The sequence below is a fragment of the Chlamydotis macqueenii genome, chromosome 14 (genome assembly GCF_036417535.1).
Source record: "Chlamydotis macqueenii isolate bChlMac1 chromosome 14, bChlMac1.mat, whole genome shotgun sequence".
In the NCBI taxonomy this organism is placed as follows: domain Eukaryota; kingdom Metazoa; phylum Chordata; class Aves; order Otidiformes; family Otididae; genus Chlamydotis; species Chlamydotis macqueenii.
Window position 1 is genome coordinate 1,621,000 of NC_141569.1, and position 20,048 is coordinate 1,641,047.

Here is a 20,048-nt window from a genome sequence, read left to right on the forward strand (position 1 = left end):
CCAATTTTCGCATTCCACCACTCAGCTCTGCAGTACTGCACAAAATTTTGTATGTGAAAGCAAATTACACTTATGACAAATCAATTAGAAGATGTTTAATGATTACTATTCTCTCTCAGCTCCTAACTCAATTTTATTCATCCCTCAAGGCTGTAAAATTAGGGCCTCCAAATATTTGGCTACAGAAATCTAAGATTTGCTTACTCTGAAAAAAAAAAAAAAAAAAAACAAAACTAAAACCAACCTTCTCTTTCTATTGCTTCCATCTGGCCACTAACCCGAATTCAGCGGCGTAAGCGTTAATTAGGGGGTATAACAAACACACCAATTAGGGCTAGTTAGATAATCCCGCGTTTGCTGGACCGGAGCTCCGGCACCGGTGCTGCTCGGGGGAGACGGGGGCTGCCCCCAGCACCGACCCGAGCGGCCCCGGATCCCCACGCCGGGAGTTTAAATCCGGTCCCCCGAACGCCCTCGCCCCCTCCCCGGGCCCGCCGGCCTCTCGCAAGGGACAGCGGGGCGGCCCGGGGAGCTCGGGGGGGCTCGGCCGGAAAGCAGAGGGGGCTGCAGCTCGGGGGGCGGCGGCAGCCCGAGCCCCCGCGCCGCCCCCGCGCTCCGGGCCATTTCGGTTTCGGTTTTTTTTTTGTTTTTTTTTTTTTTTTTCGCAGCGTGGCCGCATCCCCCGCGCGATGTTCCGCGCCTCCCGGACCGGCTCTGCCTTCTAGAGGGGGGCGGTTATTAAATATATATATATATTTTTTTTTTAGAAAATTTATTTCTTTTCAATGAAATTAAAGCGCTCGGCGCGCCCCGGCCTGCGGACCGGCCGCGGGGGAGGAGGGGAGCGGAGCGGGCCCCCCGCGGGGCGCCGGGAGGAACGGGGCGGGCCGGGGGCGCCGCCGGCCGGGCGGGCCCGGGCCGGGGGCCGAGAGCGGCCTCGCCGGAGTCACCTTCGCGGCGGGGCGGCGGCGGCGGACCCCCGCAGGCCCGGGCGCGGCGGCGGCGGGGGGAGGGGGGGCGGGGAGGGAAGCCGGGGGCTGCGCGGGAGGCGGGGGCCACTCACCATCAGCTCGATGGTCTTGTCCTCGATCACCGAGTCGGGCTCCATAGCGGCGGGCAGCTCCGCCGCGGCGCCCCGCCCGCCCCCGCCGCCTCCCCGCGCCCGCCAGGCCCCGCCGCCGCCGCTCGCCCGCCCGCCCCCCCCACCGCCAGCCGCGCGCGCGCAGGCGCCGACGCACGCACGCTGCGTCCTCCGCGACGTCGCGGCGCCCGGAAGAGCAGAGAGGCGCCGCCCGTCCCCGACCACAACTCCCGGCGGCCCCCGCGGCTCCGCGCCGCTATTGGCTGCGGACGGCTCCCGGCGGTCCCGGCGCGGGGGGTGCTGGGAGCCGGGCCGCCACAGGCCTGGCCGAGGCCTTACCGGGGCCCGCGGGGCCTCGGCGGCCGGAATAGCAACGCCGCGGGGCCCAGCGGCTCCCAGGAGCCGCCCCGTCTGCCTCAGAGCGCCTCGGCCCCCGGGCAGGGTGGCGGGAGGAGCGGAGAGAGCCGAGGGTCGGCTCCCCCCATAACCGCAGGCCGAGGAGGATCAGTAACCCTCTGTTCCACGCAGGAGAGAAGCCAGCAGAGCCCACTCGGAGTGGAACAGAAGGGCTTACGGTTCCAGTTTGTGGAAGCGAAAACGGGGTGCTGGAAAAAGCCTTTTCCCACTGGAAAACGCCTTTGAGACCCCGCCGTCCCCTTGCCTTGTGCTCCTGCTGCCCCACCACATCGTCCGCTCCTCCTGCCTGCCGCTATCCTGAGTTGCTTAACAAATCTCAATAGACGGCTTTACCCTCTTCTCAATAAACTTTATCCCCATCAGTTTTAATATCGTGGTATTGAACCAGAGGTCTGTTTCATTTCATTTTCCCGCTTTTGTACCAAGACCAACCAAGGGGGAGCGAAACCTGGCAGCCGGGCCCTAGGAGAGTCCCGCCATCAGCTCGCGCCGGGAAGCATCTCTGAAATCTTTTTGGCTTGCCCAGAGAGGAAGGTGGTCCCGGTCCGTGTGCCGCACCTGAGAACTACGTTCTCGTGCTTGAAAAATAGAAACTCTTGTAGAGGAAGGAGGACGAGCGCAGAACAAGTGAAAAAGTCAGGCACTACCCCGGCAAGCTGTTGTCAGCGTCGCAGTAACCTTTATACGAGGGTGTATGAGGAGCAGCGTTTGCATAACGAATGATGCTGCGGTTGGTCTTGTGGCTAATTGCTGCAGGCTGTTACAGCACCTCCGACCGGCCTCGTCCCAAACGAGGGACACCCAAGAGGAGCTGCAGCCGTGCCGGTACCTTGGGAATAGGAACCCTCCCAGCCTGCGCTCCTGCACAGCCCGCAGCGTGACAGGAGGAGGCGTCGCCGCCTGGGACTCGGCCTCTCCACGGGGCTCTAAATCAGTCTGTAGGGACCCGGGGGTGGAGAACGGCACCTCATTTGTTTAACAAAACAAAGCACGAACAGGAGTTTAGGTTCCCCTTTTTCCTCATAATCCAGTGAATGGACAGGAACTTGTTAGCATTATGGGTTTTTAGAATTATCAAACTGCGTGGTGCAGGGTTTTTTCCGTAAGTAGCGGTAAGAAATGAAAATGGAACCCATGAAAAACACCAGCTTCTGCCAGCTGTACTTAACGAGGGAAGCACTACAAGACGCCAAATCGCGTGCTGATTCTGCGCGCCGTACTGTTTATTTAACAAACAGTTTTATTTCATAAGGCCCATCCTGTCCAGTCCTGTGCCTCGGGACTTACCTTTCCGGCACCGCTTGGCCAGGCGGTCGTGTCTCTCCTTTTCCGCGCGGTACCTAACTCTTGCTTTGCTGCTCAGCCGCTGGCAGACCGTCGCTCGCTGCCGTCCTCCACGACCGCCGGCGCAGAGGCGGTCCGGCTTCGGATCCGGCCGGCTGGAGCGAGCGTCAGGCGGGATTACAGCATCGGCGACGCTGAGCGCGCAGGTGCCTTGGGTGACCGAGGGCACGCAGGCCACGCTCCGGTGACACAGCAGGGACCAAACAAAGGCACGTGGTAGGCATTGGAAATTGGAAGCAGAAGTGTCATAAACAGCAGTCTGGTGTAACAGCACAGCGCTGGCGACGCTCCTCGCGGTGAAAATGGACGCGGTAGCTTCGTGCTGAGCGCTTTTTTCCGTTACCTGTTTAAATCTCTGCCAAATGGTTAAGAAATGGAGTATGACAAATGGAAACGGTGCAAAGTCCTTCCTTATTGACAGCACACCTGCTTTACAGGACAGTTATGTCCGCAGAAATGTATTTTATTCATGCTAAAATGCTTAAAATAATACTTCTAATGTGGTCTAAACTCTTCACAGCATTTAAAAAGGTGAACTGAGAGCAGCAGGTCTCCCTCCCCATCAAACAACTGCTGCTGCTCAGAGCCTGGGGGTGAAACTTTGACGTCCCCAAAAGCTGCCCCGTGTGTCATCTTCTGGACGAGGTGAATACCAAACATACCATCGCCCCAACGTTCCTCTGACTGGGACTGCAAAGCCCAAACTTCGCACCCTGGTGCCGACAGCTTAGGCTGTGCAATTGCCCACTGAGCCTTACCCAGACACACTCCATTTCCAAAAAAAAAAACACCAAAAAAAAAACATCCAAGGGCTTTTTCTGTCAAACCTGGGCACCCGGGCTGGCAGCTGAGCTGAATTCTTTCCACCTTCACATCATGACCTAGCACAGAGGACTCGCAGGTCAAACTATACCCCATCCTCCGCGTTGTGTAACGCCGCCGACCTCGGCGAGCTCACTGTGTCGCCGAGAACAAGGCGGGACAAAATCCAGCTTGCTTTCGCTCTCCCTGTAATCAGCCCTTTCCTCGGGAGATCTAACGCGGCAGCAGATATTTGTTTGTGACAGCGAAGTAAAAAAAAAAAAATCAGCATGTCTCAGTCTAAATATACGCAGGGAAGAGATTTGCTGAGCAGCACAGGACTGTTTTACGCGGCGCTTTCCAATGCAGAGCTGTACGGTCAGGCGAGTTGTCTGACTATGGAAAGGATTGCCCAGGACATAGGAAAAAGAGAAAAAAAAAAACATAAAATAGAAAAAAATAAGAAAAAAAAGGCAAAAAATCCTCAATTTATTTGAAGAAAGAGTAAATCCATGGTGTCATTCTGGCAGTCTGAATGGTTAATGCATCGCAACGACGAACGCTACAGAAGCAGGCGTGCGTCTTTGAAACGGTGGCGCGAGCCGTCAGAGGGAACTTGAGTTCCTGTAATCTGCTTTTAACCACCCGGAAAGAACAATTTCTCTGGCGTGAAAGAAAGAGAGGAATATTGAAAATAATGAAGGAAAGCATTGCAGAAAAATCAAATATTTTGCCTTTAGTGCAGAACACCAAGCAAGAGCAGAGGATATTGATCGTTACATCTGTAAATTAAAGTCAGATTGTTTCTGAGCAACTTGTGACTCAAGAGCTTGTCAGGACTGAGCGACGTGCCCCAGCCAGGGTCTAATAAGATGGATGAAAAAAAATAGTTTATTCTGGCATACAGAATTCTGGTGAAGCCAAGCACTGTATTCCCACGCGGATGTGAACGCAGGGCCGCGGTCGTTCGAGGAGCACCTCTCGGGGCGTGTGCTCTGAACTGGGGTGAACAGGACGCCTACGTCTGCACGTATGGCCATGTGCTGACAGATCTGTGTCACACATCTGCACATCAGCAAAGCGGGGACAAAGCTGCTCGTTAAGCGCTAACGATGACCTTGCTCCGGGGGAAGAAGGGTGGCGGGGCAGTTTCAGCCTAAGAGGACTCGCTCTGCCAGTTTTCCAGCGAGGATGAGGACGAAGGGGAAGTAGAAGCGGGAAAGCCCCGGCGCCAATGAACCAGAGACACCTCCAGGTTGTGCAACAGGGCAAGAATTAATTGAGGTTGATGTTGTCCTCACCTCATCAAAGCAGAAGTAATTGTGTGTTTAAAAAACCCTGGAAAGCTCGTATGCTGGGATGCAGCCTCAATCCATCACCCCTTGGTGGCACCTTTATCGAAATATGGCGATTGTTTTAAGTCCACATTTTCCATACGTTCGCCACGTGACGTACCGAATTCCTCTTTCAGCAGAGACACACGGAGGGGACAAACGGTGTCGGGGCCGGGCGGGCGGCGTGGAGGGAGTGCGGCAGGCAGGCGTGCCCCCGGCGCCTGAGCCTGCCCGGCCCCACGGAAGGATTTGCTCCCTAATCTCCTTCAACCTCTCCTCCCATGCCGGCAGCTCTGTCTGCGGCTCACGCTGCCGTGGACCGGCACCACACAGCGCCCGGGGCAGGACAGCAGGACTGACACAGTATGGAAATATTTCCCAGTGAGAACGCAATTCCATTTTTTTTTCTCCCCAAATCTTTTCTGTATCATCAAGTGATTTCTTACTAAGCCTGTTTCCATTTTCTGCAATTTTTTACGCCTCAAATAGCCCAGTCAGATGGCAATCATCCTGCCTGCTTGTCCCATATTTCACGGATCCCCCTTGATGTTGAACACTCACGGGACGAGGATGAAAGCGACCGGTCATGGTGCCTCCCAGACAGGCTCCTCTGTACCCACAGGCAAGGACACTGCCCCTAGTCCCACCACGGATCCAGCAAGGCTACAGACAGGTAAAAAAAAATTTTAAAAAAAATTAATAAATAAAAAATAAAAGACAGGCAGTGGCAGAACGACATAACCTCTGGGATTTGGTATGGACCAGCCGGAGCTAACTGCTCAAATCCTCCAGCACCTCCGTGGGTATCCATTTCCCAAACTTCAGATGCCTTCCCGAAATCCCCAGGCTAACGTACCGTACTCACTAAAACCCTCCTCTGAGGATCTTAGGATTGTTTATTTGGCTGTTTGGACAGGGGTCAGGGGTTACTCAATGGCCAGTAATGAGTTACAGTGCAGGAAAAGCAAGGGCAGACACATTTCAAACGCTCCTGCCGGAAGAATAATTACTGAATTACAGCTGGTGGGAGTACAAGACAAACGTTCTTGTTAGGGCAGGGATGACTGCACTGGAAGTATGAAAACGTTCTTCCTTCAAAGAAATATTTTGTAGCCAAAATGTGGTGACTCCAGGTGTGATGATTTTTTTAAAGATCTGGAAAAAAATCCTGAGCAGATGCAGAAGGATTCCCGCTCCTGCCCAGTAACACTGCTGCCACGCAGTCAGAAGCAGCCGGTCCTCATCCAGCTCGGCTACAGCTCCTAAAACACTGAGGTTAGGAGCGAGGGGACTGGAAATATCACTGTTTGTGAAGAAGGAAAGGAAAATAAAATAGTAGCGCAAAGCCCCCACATCCTTGGGTGAAGGAGGAGGTGCCGCCTGCCGTGGGACCGCGCGGGACGCGAGCAGCAAAACCCGCGGGGCTGTCACGGGAGGCTGGGGCTGCTCCTTGCATGGGAGCAGGGTGATAGGGCACCCCACACCCCCAGGGAGCACAGAGCTCCCAGCACAGCAGCCCAGTTTGACTTCCCGGTGGCTTTGTTCATTCGGTAAAGGTGTACGGATGTACGGAAACCTGGTCTTGAATATGGGATAAAATTTCCTGTCACATGAAAGCTACACATACACACACCAAAAAAAGGGTCAGTTCATACAATTCAGAAGGATATTTGCAAACTGGGAATAATTTAGAGAGTGTCAGCTTTGGATTATTAAGAGAACAGCCCCAAACTTTAATAAACTGTATTTGAAACTGGCTGGTTCACCAGAACTGCCCAGCCCCGGGACTATCGCGTGCCAAGGCACCTCTTTAATTGGCGTTTTTGAACCATTTCACTTTGTTTTGGACACATAAGGAATTAAAACGTATTTTCACCCTGTGCCGGATGGAGAGAACAAAGACCAGCACCAAAATCCCCGCGCTAACTTCAGGGCCAGCCTCGCTCTGCAGCCTCCCTAGGGCTCTCACCTGTATTTTCGGGTGGGACAAAACAAAGGTTTCTCCATCCCTCCTGGCACATCACCGTCCGTTTTGCTGGCACCACACGATTCCTAAACAGAACCAAACCTTCTTTAGGGCTTGGCTTGGGACCCAAACGGCGCTGCTCAGCTCGGCGGTGCCGGTGCAGCCCTGTCGCACGTTAAATACGGCGGTGCTGTCACTATCAGCCGACCACAAAGCCTGAGGCCTTCTCCTGGCCTTGGCTTGCTTCGGCTCGGCTCAAACCCGACCGCGTTCCCCGACAGTGCAATGGATTCTCCTCAGCGGAGCGACCGGCCCGTCAGGCGTGCAGCGCCTCGCTGTGCTCCCTGCGTTAGGTTTGTGCAATTGGGTGTTGCTGCCCTCCAGAGTGGGGTCGGTGATTGTGCTGCTAAGCTCAGTCCTCAGCAGTTAATTAAACTGACAGACCCGTCGGCAAGACGGAAGAGTTGCCAACGGACTCCCTGGAAGCAGACAGCTTACCTAGGCCAAGATTCTGACTGTGGGAGCAGGACAGCAGCTCCTGCCCGTGGCAGTGCCCGGTGCTGGCTCGCCATCCCGCGCAGGAGGAGGTGACATTTGGGCAGCTGGTGTCCTGCCAACTGTAAGACAAGCTCATGAAGCCAATAATTGGTTGGGAGATGACATTAAAGCTGCGAACAACCTGGCTGCGCAATGCAGCGCCCTTCGGGCACATCCACCTAACCACGGCAAAACAGCGAGGGGCCCTGAGACGCTGCTCTAAGCTGCTGCTGGGGCAGCTCCCAGTGCGCCTCGCACCAAAGCCACATGCGGGACATTCCCCCTCGGTGCCCTCCTTACGCCCCCAAAATTAAACCCAACCAGGCTGAAGCACAGCAAGGCTCATCTCCAGAAACGCAGAAGTGGGTCTACAGAAAGACAATCCCCGCTCCTCCCCGGCTTTGCCATCCCTAAACGCGCTCGGGAAAGCTGCGCAGACCTCGGTCACAGCCGGGATGCACAGAGGACACAGGAGGGAGGTGTTTAAGATTCGCTCAACCATGGATGCGACCGAAACCCATCCCAGTGTAATAAAATAAGCGGGTTAAGTGGAAAGGCAGAGCAGCAAGGAAGAGGCAGGGCACCCTGATGCGTGACGAAACGGGGAATGATGGTGGCAGCACCCTCCCTTCCCTCCCCGCCCTCCAGAAATATGTTCTTGGCTCCCAGACGCCACTGACTGCAGCTTACGGCAGCCGCTCGCTACACCTCTGACGCTTGTGTTCCGCGCGGAAAGTCCCCGCGCTTCATCTCGTATGCAAAGCACGGAAATGGTCTTTCGGGCTGGTCACCTGCCGCGTTCCGCAGGCGGCGAGTCAGCGGGAGCTTCCTTAGGCTGTCCGTGCGGGCAGCGTAGAAATGGAGTTGGGTTTTTTTTTTTTCTTTTCTTAATGCAAACTGGCTCCAGGAACACAAGATGGTTCCTCTGCCCGTCCCCATCGCCAGCCCCCACGGTGGGCTCCTGCGGATCACTCCAAAACACCTCTGTGCAAGCTAAGCACTAGGCAAACGTTGCAAACCGCTATTTAAACAGACACAAACCCCTTTCTTTAAACAGAGACAATCTCTAAGTAAACTTTTCCCTTCTAGTTTTCTGACCCAAGTGGCTTCAAGCTGTCAGCGTCCACTAAAGCCGCCGGGAAGCCGACGTCCTGCAGAGCAACGGGGCAGCCGGTTTGCAGGGGCTCCAAATTTCTGAAGCGGCATTTAAAAGCTCACGGGAGGTGCTGGTACCCAGAAGCGTGTCTGGCGGGGGAATGGCTGGATGGCACTGGTGTACGTGGGTTTGGGGCTGTGCTGGCCAAACAGTCCTGGGAAAGGCACCGAAGCCTCCAACAGCGCTGGGGAGCGTCGCTCCCCGAAGGCAGCGTTTAGTTTGTGACCTGTAGGATGACATTTGTTCAGTAAAATGCTTTTTTTTTTTCCCTAACATAACCATGGATGTTTCCAGGCCTCTGGACGGAGGCACCGTATCAGCAGGAAAAAAAACAAGAGGATGCAGGAGGGAGGCACTTCCAGCTCAGCTGAGCACCAGCAGCGAGAACACGGCTGGCAGCCCTGCAGCCGCGCAGCTGGGGACCCTACGGCCACTGTCCCCCACCGCACTGGGCAGGTCTGTGACCAAAGTCACCCGGTGTTCCTGAAGGACGGCAGCCAGCTACAGCAGTGCTCAGATGAGACCAGCCATCCCTCCCTCTTCTCTTCTGCTGCTTGTTTCTTCTAGATTTTCCATTTTCCTAGCTAGGAAAATAGATTTTTCACACTTTTATCTTTCAGATCTTTCATGCGGGGAGAAGCACTCATGCAAGAGGCACGGGCACGACATCGCACGCGTGGCAAGCACAATTCCTTGTACCAACTCAGATGCTTGAACACCTCTGGTGAGTTTAACTGGGGAGCGGCGGCTATCTGACACGTCCTGAGCATTCCGAGAGGGTTCAAGTAGCGTGAGCAGCAACACAGGAGCATCCAGGAACTTTTCTACTAAATTACAACAACCTGTGCCGAAAGCAGCTCCCAAGAAGTCAGCTAGAGAGAAGCCGAGGGGTTTTGTAGAGCCCCTCTGCCTGCAGCCTGCTTCCCGGGGGCTGCACAGCGCCGTGCCCAGGGACAGGGCAAGCTTCTTGTGGTGCTGCGGGGGCTCAGCTCCTTCCCAGTGCGGCACAGGACCCCATGTTTGGATGCTCAGAGCAGCCCCCTGACTCCAAACCCAGGCAAATCCCAAAAAGGGGCAGAGAACCCCAGAGGAGCAGCCTGGAGTGGGGTCAGTGCCCGTGTGAACAGCGCGGCACAACGGAAACCGCTATCAAGATGGAAACCAGCAACCCTGTGCAGGGCTTGAGGCTTCGTCGGCTGGGACATCTCGCAGGGTGGGCTGAGGGGCGCGGGGGAACCGGGGTGCTCAGCTCTGCGGCGCCCAGCAGCATGGGCAGGGTCAGTCCTCCCCCGGGGTACACTTCAGGGTGTCCTGGAGCTGGCCGGGATTTTCTGGCAGCTGCACAGCCCGCGCGCGGCCAGGGTCACTGCACATGTCCTTCTGGGAGCGGTGGCTCAGCACCGTCTTACCTTCACGGGGCTGTCAGAGCCTGGGCAACGTGCAGGGCACCTCTGGGTAACTGGAGGCTACTGGGAGCCACAGCCAAGCCCAGTCGAAGGTCTCCCCCTTCGAACCAAGTCCCGAAGTCAGGGCACAGGGGAAGAAAGCGGCAAAGCAGCTGCCTGGGACTCCTGAAGCACGCAGCAGGGAACACCGAGACACGGAAACTCGGCTGGAAGGATCCCGTTGCCAGAGAATGAGGTTCTTTTTGTGCCAGCGTGGAAACCTGGTGGCCAAGCAGCTTCTCACAAAACTCCTGCCCTGGCATTAAAAAGAAGAAACCGTGGGTTAAAAGCTGGTTTTGCCTTACAGCTGCAGAGGTGGTTGGGGCTGAACGGAATAGTTCAACACATGACAGCTCGATAGTTGGGCACCCGGACACGCAGCATCCCTCAGGAGCCTCCAGGTCCCGGCTTTCGGAGAGCTGCCACGTCCAGCGCGTCCACCACCACAGCTCTGCGGAGAGCAGACCTGCAGGTGCGGCACGCCACGGAGCAACGCAGCTACAGCAGTGCAAAGCAGGAGATCCGGGGAGGCAGAGGGAAATGGGTGGGGGCAACCCTGAAAGGGGCACAGGGAGAAGAGCAAGGAGCCAGGAGCCACCCCAGCACAGCACCTGCACAAAGCGGTGGCTGGGGCCGCGCAGCCACATCCTACCACCCTCGCGGCCCCTTCCCAGCAAGGCAGCGTCCGGCGGCACAAAGCTGGGGCTCTGCCCCCCTGCCCGCACTCCGCCTTTTCACCAGCTCAGCCTCCGCAGCAGCTTAAGGTCACCTCCTCATCCCGCTCGAGAAGTCAGGATTTGCCCTTTGATTTATTTAAGCACTGACAAAGACTCAAAAGTGTTGGAAGTGCAGTTTTCCACCACTGACTAAAAATAGCCGAGTGAAATTCCAGAGCTGCCTTTCAGCGCCACCGGCTGCTCTCGGCTTCCCAGGACAATGGCATTTGTAGCCTGCTAGCAACAACAGCGCAGGCCGGGCTCCAGCTCCCAAAATAACAAGTTATAAAGGGCAAATTCTGTCTTTAATTACAGCTATGCAAAAAGTAGCATTTAAAAAGATCGTTATCAGAGTATCTGAGCATGCGGTGCCAACTTAAAACGGAACCAGGGAATGCAGGAAGAGCAGCATGGACTTACTATACGTGAAATAAAAATTCAGCGGGTATTGCTGAGGGTGTAAGGCACACGCAGCTGAAGGATTTAGAAGAGCTGAAGCCCTTTGGCACAGGAAAAAAAATGCATTCAGGCAGCAAGCAGAAGCTGATCACCCGGTCCAACCACTCAAGCGGCACGCTGCTTCCGTTTTCAGGTGTGAAACGGCACAGGGATGAGACTCTCGGGACAAGCTTCAAACCTCTCCGAGATGCACAGAAGCAGCTCCACACAGCACACTGGAAACAACACTTGATTTATTCTCTTCACTCCAGCTTCTGGGGAAATAACTATTTAACAGCCCGCAGTACAGCAGGCACGCCAGCCATCCTGCCCAGCTTTCCTGTACAGACCTGCATCCTCTGATCACTGGTGTCTGAAAGCACCCAAACTCGGCCCCAGACTCCCTTCCTAACTCCACATGGCAGCAGTGCCGAGGGCTGAAGCCGTCAGGTCTCCCAGGTCAGCACTACAGGGTGCTGCTCCTCTTTATGGGCCAGGAAGAACCCACCTGATGCTCTGCACTATTTGCTGTGAGAAAAGACGACTGTAAATCAGCGCTGTCAAACAGGAGACAATCCCAGTGCTAACACTGACCCCCATGACAGGGAGAAAAGCAAGCCTGCGACAGGAACTGCTTTCTGAAGGGTTAGAAGGACCCAGCGACCTTATTTTGGCAGCTCCAAGGAGGAAAACAGTTTCACCATGTTTCTCTCCAGTGGCCTTGTCTGTCTCTAACCATGAAGTGCCTCTGGGAGGAGGTACAGATGCGAGCAGTCAGGCAGCCGGAGGGGACCAGACACGCACACGGAGGGGATCCCGCTCATAGCTCCCGCCACCACCCTGCGGACTAGACGCACTTGTGTTTTCTCACTGAAACGTGAAAGGGAAGAGACGTGAGCACCAGCCAAGAAGATCAGTACGTGAGGAAACAGCAGCTCCCCAGCACGTCCAACGTGGAGCATTTGTGACGCTGAACTAGGGAATCCCTCCACAGCAGCCAGGCTTCGCTGCTCCTCGTTTTCCCATTGGAATGCAAAATGGAAAAGCAAAACCCAGGTTTGCTGTTGCTGCCAGAAAAGGGTTAACCGAGAAGCATTTCTGGTTTTTTGAAAATAGTGTACATCCACATGCCTGGTTACACCACCTGGTGAGACTGCGTGGGTAGTTTTCTGCAAGCGATAGCTTCTCCTGTGACGTGCGCTGACTGATGGGGTTTGCTTTTTTTAATATTTTGTGCTGATCTCAGCTTGATGTTTTCATCTGCACCACGAGCTGAACAGTGATCAGTTTCCTGTACAGAGGTCACAGACAGCACCAGACGCACGCAGCAAAGTGGGTTTGTGCATCATCTCTATTTCTGCTCCAGCAGAAGCGTCACATCTCCAAAATTGCTAACCGAGGACCATGAGCCACGCTCTTCCGCCTGCTACGAGCGCAGATCAAAGACAGCGTGAGGCAGCAGATACAAAAACTGAAGCTCCCAGAAAGCAGCTGTTAAAATTCCTGGTATCAACAATGTCTTTAAGCTAACAGAGGAGGCAGGTCCTCTCTGGGAAAGCCATCAATACATCTGCCTCAGAAAAACAAGGGCTGGCAGGCCCACGCAGCAAGTACACTTCTCATCTGGATTTGTCCTGCACTAAGAGGTAGGGTAGCAAAGGCTTCTTCAAAACAAAACAAAACAAAAGAACAAAACATGCGGGTGTTCTTTGACTGGAATATTAAGGGCAGGTTGCTGTATCTGCAGGGTATTTTTCAGCTGCCTCAGTTGTTCAGAACACGACCTCAGGTAACAGTGGCAGCACAACCTTCTCTGAATTTGGGTTCTTGGGTATTTTTCCCCCCTTCTGAAGTTAGATTTCTGCTACAGCTTAAAAGAGCGGCTCAGTACGATGAAGAAACACCATGTTCAAGCCCTCCTGTGAAACAGCAACCTCAAAACTCAAGTACTGGCCTGAAGCTGGCACCGAGCTGCGAGTAATGCAGGTGTTTCCTGGACTAAAGAAAAAAAATCAGGAGTCCGTACTATATTCTTAAATATGGTTTAATACTCTTCTCCATTTCTGTACATCACAACACCAAGATATCACTGCTTGGGATCTCTCTGCAGAGGCTATATAGTATGCGAAGGCTAGGATTTGTCACCCCCGTTTAACGTGTTTGTATGTGTAAGTGTAATACATATCAGTATATATTGATATACACATCAATATATAATGCAATATATATCACTGAAGAGAACACATTGATTAAAGAAATACAAAAATTTGGCATCATTTCCAAACTTAAATAGTAAAAATAAAAACTACAAAAAGGAGCTGCATACCCTAATGTATCATGTGAAACAACAAGCAGTATATTCAAAAATGTAAATTTACATCCAATTTTTCTGGTCTTGTCATGTCACATCAGACCCATTTACAATGGCAAAATCCAGAACACACCACCGTGAAGACCGCAAATGTGCTCAAACCTGGGTTTGCGCAGACCTACGGCAGACCCAGTCACACCTTCCGCGAGAGATTCCAGCTTGGATGTGAAAATGACAGCAAAGTCATCTGCCAGGTTATAAACCAGGGTTACAAATTATATCGCTCACAATGACAGGGATTTTGGACCTCAAAGAACAGCATGGCAGGAATTTCAAGAGAAGCTCCCCCTCCATTCAAGTGAAACAGGATTATCGGGAAAATAGGCAGGTATGCAACGTGGAAGGGAAGCTGCTTCTGACCGGTGCACCAGGAGTGACAGAGCCAGTGAAGGACCGAGCTCCGCGGCACCGCAATGTCAGAGTGCCCATCAGAGAACCCAGTAACTCCCCAAAAAAACCCCAAGACTTGTGCATTACCTCGTGCCAATGGTCACTTCACCGTCTGCCTGCCAGACCACCTGAAAAACCCTTCGCTGTTTCTAGGAGGTTGAAATGCATTCTACATAGCAGGCAGGACAAAAAGCTTTCTTGAGTCTTGATGCAACCAGAAGTTTTGACCCATTAAGGGTGCATACGAGTTCAGCATCAGATTCACAGGACGTTTGTGAGCCGAGACGGATGGACTACCTTGGTGCTGGGAGACGGACGTCCCCAGCGGGTTGTGCCGACGTCCAACGTATTGGTATCAAATGCTCCAAACACACCAGCACTAAGGGTTCCGTCAAGGACTCCACTTACTAATTATTCCTGTAAAACACCCGCTTCCACTAAAGAACTGTGGGTTCAAATTCACATAATCAAGGAAACCTTACGCAGTCCTAAAGCAAAAAGAAAAAAAAAATCAACTTACTGAGCAACAAAAAGCAAAGTGTACCTTACTTCACTTAAATCATATGTTTATTTTTGTCAAGACTGAAAAAAAAATCCTGAAGGCTGCACTGCTCAAATCCAAATTAAGCCTAAGACTTCAGCAGCATTTTCATCGCAATCAATGAAGTGCGTTCCTAGTTTGTAAGAGCAGTGCTTCTGCTAATAGATTAAAGCACGTTTGGCTGGTAAGCCTCCCCAAACCATCTGAATCTGCAAGCCACACATAAGGTAGCACTCATCCTTTTGAAGAGAATGAATGGCTCCAATTTCCTTACAGTTCCTCCGCAGTCTAAGCTGAGAATGCCATGTAAATGGGTCAGGTTGCTGCAAAATGCAGCGATTGATTTCTCCAATCAAAGTAAAAAGAAACAAACCAGTAGGATCTTACTTCTATTAATTTTTGAAGGAAGAGGTTTACAGCAGTTAATGTATCATGAAGGTTAAAAAAATCATTTTCATAAAATACAAGAGCAACCAATTTCACCATTGAGTAAAAGTAAAAACTGGGATTCTTTTTAAATTAGTCCAAAGTGGCATACAGGAACTTAGTAGTTTGCTGCTGTACTGACACTATGACAAATCAAAGTGTAGGGTTTTGCTTTTTTAAATCCAATGCTTGTGGATCAAGTTCTGGAAATGTTCCAATTCTAAGGCAGGGATCTGTTGTGTTTTCCACCATGAGTTTGCTCCTTGGGTTGGATGCTGGAGGGGCGAGGCACGTTTTGCCGGACCCAGGTCGACTACCTAGTAGTCATCAAGGTCAAAAAATTCATCGTCTCCTCCTTGGTATTCCATTCCCTGGAAGTCCACTCGGTACCGCAAGATACCTGGTAAAAACAACACGCTTTAGCTTCTTCGAAATCCAAAGAGCTAGAAAGGCATTTTAAGCAATTTACTGAGCCCTGTCTGCACGTCAAGAGTTTCTCAATTAAGTTTTCAGAGGCTGACTTAGCACTTGCATTGCAAGACAGGCTCAACTGATGGCTGGCAGCACACACGCAGCCAGAGCGAGAACGCCACATCCGTGTCACAGCCTGATGTCATTTATTGCCAAAAGGAAGAAACACCTACCTGTCCAGCACAGACCAGCTTTCTTCTGGAAAAGCTGAGCCTGTTCTAGGAGGACTGTATGTCCAAAAAAAAAAAAAAAAAAAAAAAAAAAAAAAAAAAAAAAAAAATACCAGTACCAGAATCATTGGTCCTGATATAACTGCTCAGACCCAGGCCTATCGGTTAAATTCAGAAGGCAGCTGGCACTGAAGTAACTTGCACAACGGAGTCAAAGCAGCACTTAGCGGCTGTCTTCTTGGACCCTTCCCACCCTGAACACCAACTCAGGTTTCTGGGAAGCCTTTATCCCTGGAAACATCTACTTAGGGGAAAGAATATTTCCCGTCAAGATTACAGGGACTCGAGCATGGTAGAAAACAGTACCCCACCGTGCAAGGAAGCTGGATCTGGCAAGGTGGGAGAGACTCCTGGCATTAGAAACCTATTGCTCCTCATGTAGCCAAACAATTGAAGCTTGTTTCCTTCTGATATGTGTTCTCCGGCCCCTAGAAACTACTCTTTACAATACACTCTTCTCTATTTTACATCCATCAACCTAAACACAGTAAGTGGCAACAGTTGGCTTACCAGCAAATAAGCACCAGCTTTGCCCTGGAATCCCTAGTCTGGGGAAAACAAGCTGCCTGGCAGGTGGTGTTGCTCTACCCTGCTAACGATTTTTGTCAGGCTGAAGCGCATGAGCTATCTGCGCCTCTGCCAGACTTAGCTGAAACTGGCCAGTGAGCTCCAGAGGAGGACTGAAGGATTTCAGAAGCCTCATTTCCCCATAAAGTTGGGCTAAAAATACTTTTTAAAAGAAGCAGAAGACCAGGAAGCAAAGTACAGGGAAGTTCTGAGAAAGGAGTAACAGATATCCAGCTGCTTCAGAAACTGGGCTGGTGTTCGTCAGACACCACTTCTACACAGCAGGGCATGGGCTGCCGCAAACCAACTGTGCAGAGACAGAGCGAAGCAGTTCACAGCCCTGCTGAAACTCAGCAGCTGGAAAGACAGACCATCCGCCCTCTGAGCACGCCGAAGGACAAAGGGATCTGAGGAACAGTCTAAAAGGGACAGCCCATACAGCATCATCTTGCTGAACATGGAATTAATTCACCTGGAGATCCCTGCTGAACATGATATTTCTTAACCTGGTATCGTCTCTAATAGGAGTAAGATTAATCTGTTTAGTTTTCCACTTCTGTTGGCAGCAGATTATCAAATCAACCATTCAAAAAGACAAACACATTTCTCTCTTGCAGTTTACCTCCAATTCCTCCAAATCCTTTCACAAATTGGGATCCTTCCTGTGATTTGTCTGTAACGATTTCCAATGTCGCTCCAAATTTCTTGTAGTTATTTGCAAACCACTCAAGAAGGGGCATACTTTCTATGAGTTCGTGTTCCTGGCCAGTCTATATAGACATTTGAGGGGGGAAAAGAGTAAAATAAATGTTATGGTCACTACATGTTAGGTATTGAGAAAATTCATACCAAAAGTTTTCTTTGGCTTAAACATCACCACTGTATTTTCAGCCCTAAGACAGACACCAACCATCACGCTCTGCAGGCTGGAGCAGCCCGACACACTTCCAGGTGGGGTAAGTCTGGGGGGTAAGCATTCCTGACACACTTGTATCAGACAAGCGCTGGCACAAGCAGAAGGCTCCTTGTGCTAAGAAATTAAACATTCACAAGCCTGGCGTTGGGTCTCCATAGCATGGAAGTTAAGTGCGGAAGCAGGAGAGAAGAGACCTTGTTTATTTTTCTGCTCAGCTGTCACCTCATGCTACACTCTTAGATTCCACTGTTTCTTTAGATTTGCTTTAAACCCCAAAACCAGTCCATCGCCACTCATCTAACCAGGCAGTGTTTACTCGAGGAAATACTGATCTATGCAAATACAGAGGCAAAAGCACAGTTTTGTCAGTAGAAAGTAAAGTGATTATTGGCATAGAAACACCACATCATGACAGTGTAAGCCTTCCGTGCCCAGAAGGAGTTGGCAGTTACCCCACCAGGAGGGAAAACAGCTGGACATGGCTACCCTGGCAGTCCTAACGTGAGACAGAGACCATCACCCTTTTTGCAAGGGACAGACTTTTTTTGTCCAGCTTACTCTGCAAAGTAATACAGATCCCCCACAGGCAAGAAACTCCCAGGCAGTGAATGACAGACCCACATTTCAAATGTATCTAGAAGCAAAGACTCCCCTGCACCTTACTCCACATAATGGTTTCTAGCCTGACAGTTGTTTTGTATTGACCACATCGGTGCGCAATAAACAGAGTAATGGTTTGCGACCTTAGCCTGTGTGTTGCATGATGGCTACCAAACCCTTCTAGTGGATGGTTTGATGGTGGTCGAAGACCCTGTATTGCCTGTCACTTCAACTCATTTACACAACCTTGGAACTGGCAGCAGGAAAGATTGCAGAAAGGTCTAGAATCCAGGGCTTACACTGAAGATGAAAAGGAGCCATAAGCTACCATTTTGAAGTCTCACTGAGTGTCAGAAAGGTCATCGTACTCACATGCTTGCAACAAACTAAGCTGAGACGTTCAGAATGCTGCACTAGTGCACTGAGAACAAGTCTACAAGCCTCAAAGCTGAAATACCTCTTTGTCTGTGAAGTGGGATTTATCCTTCTCTTGCTCTGGTGTCAAATACAGGATCTTCTCTTCTGTGAGAGGAGAGAAAAAAATACATTAGGTTGGATAAGATTGGCAGATACAGGTTAAAGACAGCAAGACTGACAACACCCAGCAAATTACAACACAGAGGGTTTGGTCGTTGACACTGCCTTTCTTTCTAGCTGAAGCTCTGTGAGAAGCCAAACAGGGCACGCCAGTAGAGAATAATTGTAGTGCCAACACCAAAAAAGCAGAGGTTCTGCTGTAGGCATACGGTTTGTCTAGAGTCAGTAAGACTTGTGTTTCTGGCCATGAGGGTCGAGAGTCTCCCCTCTCTAATGCACTGGTATGACAGTCATACTTACACAGCTGAAAGGCAGGTTTCATGGGAGTTCTATGACAAGCTGCCACCACAGCACCGCAATTTTTTCTTGCTAGTTTTAGGCTTTTCCCCCAGAGTAGCTGGGAAGCTGCAAGTTAGTGACTTGCCTACACAACATCCCCTCCATCGAGTCCTTAATGATCTAGTTAGGGAGTTCCTCCAGCATAATCTATCCAAGTAAGACAGCTTTGGCGTTAAACCCTCACGGGCCTTTCCGTCTCACAGAAGCGCTACCTACCCTCCGTGCCTTGGCAGTGCAGAACGTATCTCATGATATCCAGATTTTCGTAGACTATCAGGATCTCTACTGCTCCCATTTCCAAAGCTTTTAGTGTATCTTCAACGCCAAAACAATACTTTCCCGTGTCCTGACTGATTTCATCGAAGTATCGTCCTGCAGCCAGGATACAAAGAGAGAGATTGTAATGAACACTGATCATGCCACATGGATTTTTAAACAATCCTGATCTGAATGCAAGAGGAAGCAGAAAGAATGCAATGCTACGCTGTCTGCTGACAATCAAACAAGGGATCATTTTACTGCCATCTTAAAACAAAACAAACCTTAACTCTAATCTTGCTGAAGATGTAAAAAATCTGAGTAGATCTTTTTCCCTTCTCCCACCCGAATGTCACCAGAAGGCCTGAAGCTAAGGCAATCTCTGATGAAACAATAAACAGAGAAGATCAGAGATATTTGGTGGGAAAAATACCCACTCCTTGAAGTCTCATTAACTCCTGCAGCATTTGAAAAGGTGCCCAGATAAGAGAAACCATCACTACAAGTCATGCTCTGCCCAACTCAGAAAGCATCACAAGGCTGAAACAGCACACAAAGGCTGATCTAAAGCCAGGAGGTCTAAAGCCAGATCAGCATTTTCAGTCAAGCAAGTTTAGCTCAGGCATGTAGTCACATACCTATTAGTTTCTTCTCTTGAATGAATTTCACATTGGAGAGGACCTCAGTCGACAACTCAATTGCTTGATTGAATCCATTTTCTCCTCCATATGAAATGTCAACTAGTTTGAGCACTTTGGATTGCAATCGCTAAACAAGAAAAGAGGAGAGACGAAAAAAAGTCTATTACACAGCACTGCCATAAGACTACTTCATAATGCTACACGAGTAGGTACTTGGCAAGAGTCACAGCATCAATCTATTTTGCTTCACTTTAGAGGTTCTGAGTCAGAAGAACCTCTGAATGCTTAATATTGAAGAGTTTTCAGGCAACAGGAACACAGAGATTAGGTTTAGTGGAGTTTAATTCCAATAAAGCTTGACTTCAGATTTGGGAACACAAAGAACGTGAAAGCCATTCCAAACCAGGGAGGACAGATTTCTTATTAGCACTGTTATTAAGAAAAAAAAAAAAAAAAAAAAGAGATTACCTCCTTGCAGGAGGTATCAGGAAAGGGAGACCTCTCTAGGATACACCAGATTTTCAGT

The 20,048-nt window shown here is 51.0% G+C and overlaps 2 protein-coding genes and 1 long non-coding RNA gene across 11 annotated transcripts in view; all 3 read right to left on the bottom strand.

Annotated features, from left to right (window-relative positions):
* The window catches only part of FBXW11 (F-box and WD repeat domain containing 11), a 70,922-nt gene extending 69,748 nt beyond the window's left edge, over positions 1-1,174 (bottom strand). For 5 of the 7 annotated variants that reach the window (XM_086758654.1, XM_086758655.1, XM_086758652.1 and 2 more), the window contains exon 1: positions 1,064-1,174. Coding sequence is in view for 2 of the 7 variants with exons in the window: in XM_086758653.1 (XP_086614779.1) it covers positions 1,064-1,108 (45 nt within the window). In the remaining 5 variants the exon portion in view is untranslated. The remainder of the gene's footprint in view (positions 1-1,063) is intronic. The other 2 variants (XM_086758653.1, XM_086758650.1) reach the window with 2 other exon arrangements.
* A 2,937-nt stretch (positions 1,175-4,111) lies between these two features.
* Positions 4,112-10,883, bottom strand: LOC147598918 (uncharacterized). The gene is made up of 3 exons (XR_015260119.1): positions 10,812-10,883; positions 10,046-10,337; positions 4,112-4,306 (listed from the first exon to the last, which is right to left on the bottom strand). It is a non-coding gene; the product is annotated as an uncharacterized LOC147598918 (long non-coding RNA).
* A 2,378-nt stretch (positions 10,884-13,261) lies between these two features.
* Positions 13,262-20,048, bottom strand: part of ETF1 (eukaryotic translation termination factor 1) — a 31,294-nt gene continuing 24,507 nt past the window's right edge. For all 3 annotated transcript variants that reach the window (XM_086758702.1, XM_086758701.1, XM_086758700.1), the window contains 5 exons: positions 19,520-19,649; positions 18,840-18,995; positions 18,205-18,269; positions 16,854-17,001; positions 13,262-15,363 (listed from right to left, as the gene is read on the bottom strand). In XM_086758702.1, coding sequence (XP_086614828.1) covers positions 15,281-15,363; positions 16,854-17,001; positions 18,205-18,269; positions 18,840-18,995; positions 19,520-19,649 — 582 coding nt within the window. In that variant the 3' untranslated portion in view covers positions 13,262-15,280. The remainder of the gene's footprint in view (positions 15,364-16,853; positions 17,002-18,204; positions 18,270-18,839; positions 18,996-19,519; positions 19,650-20,048) is intronic.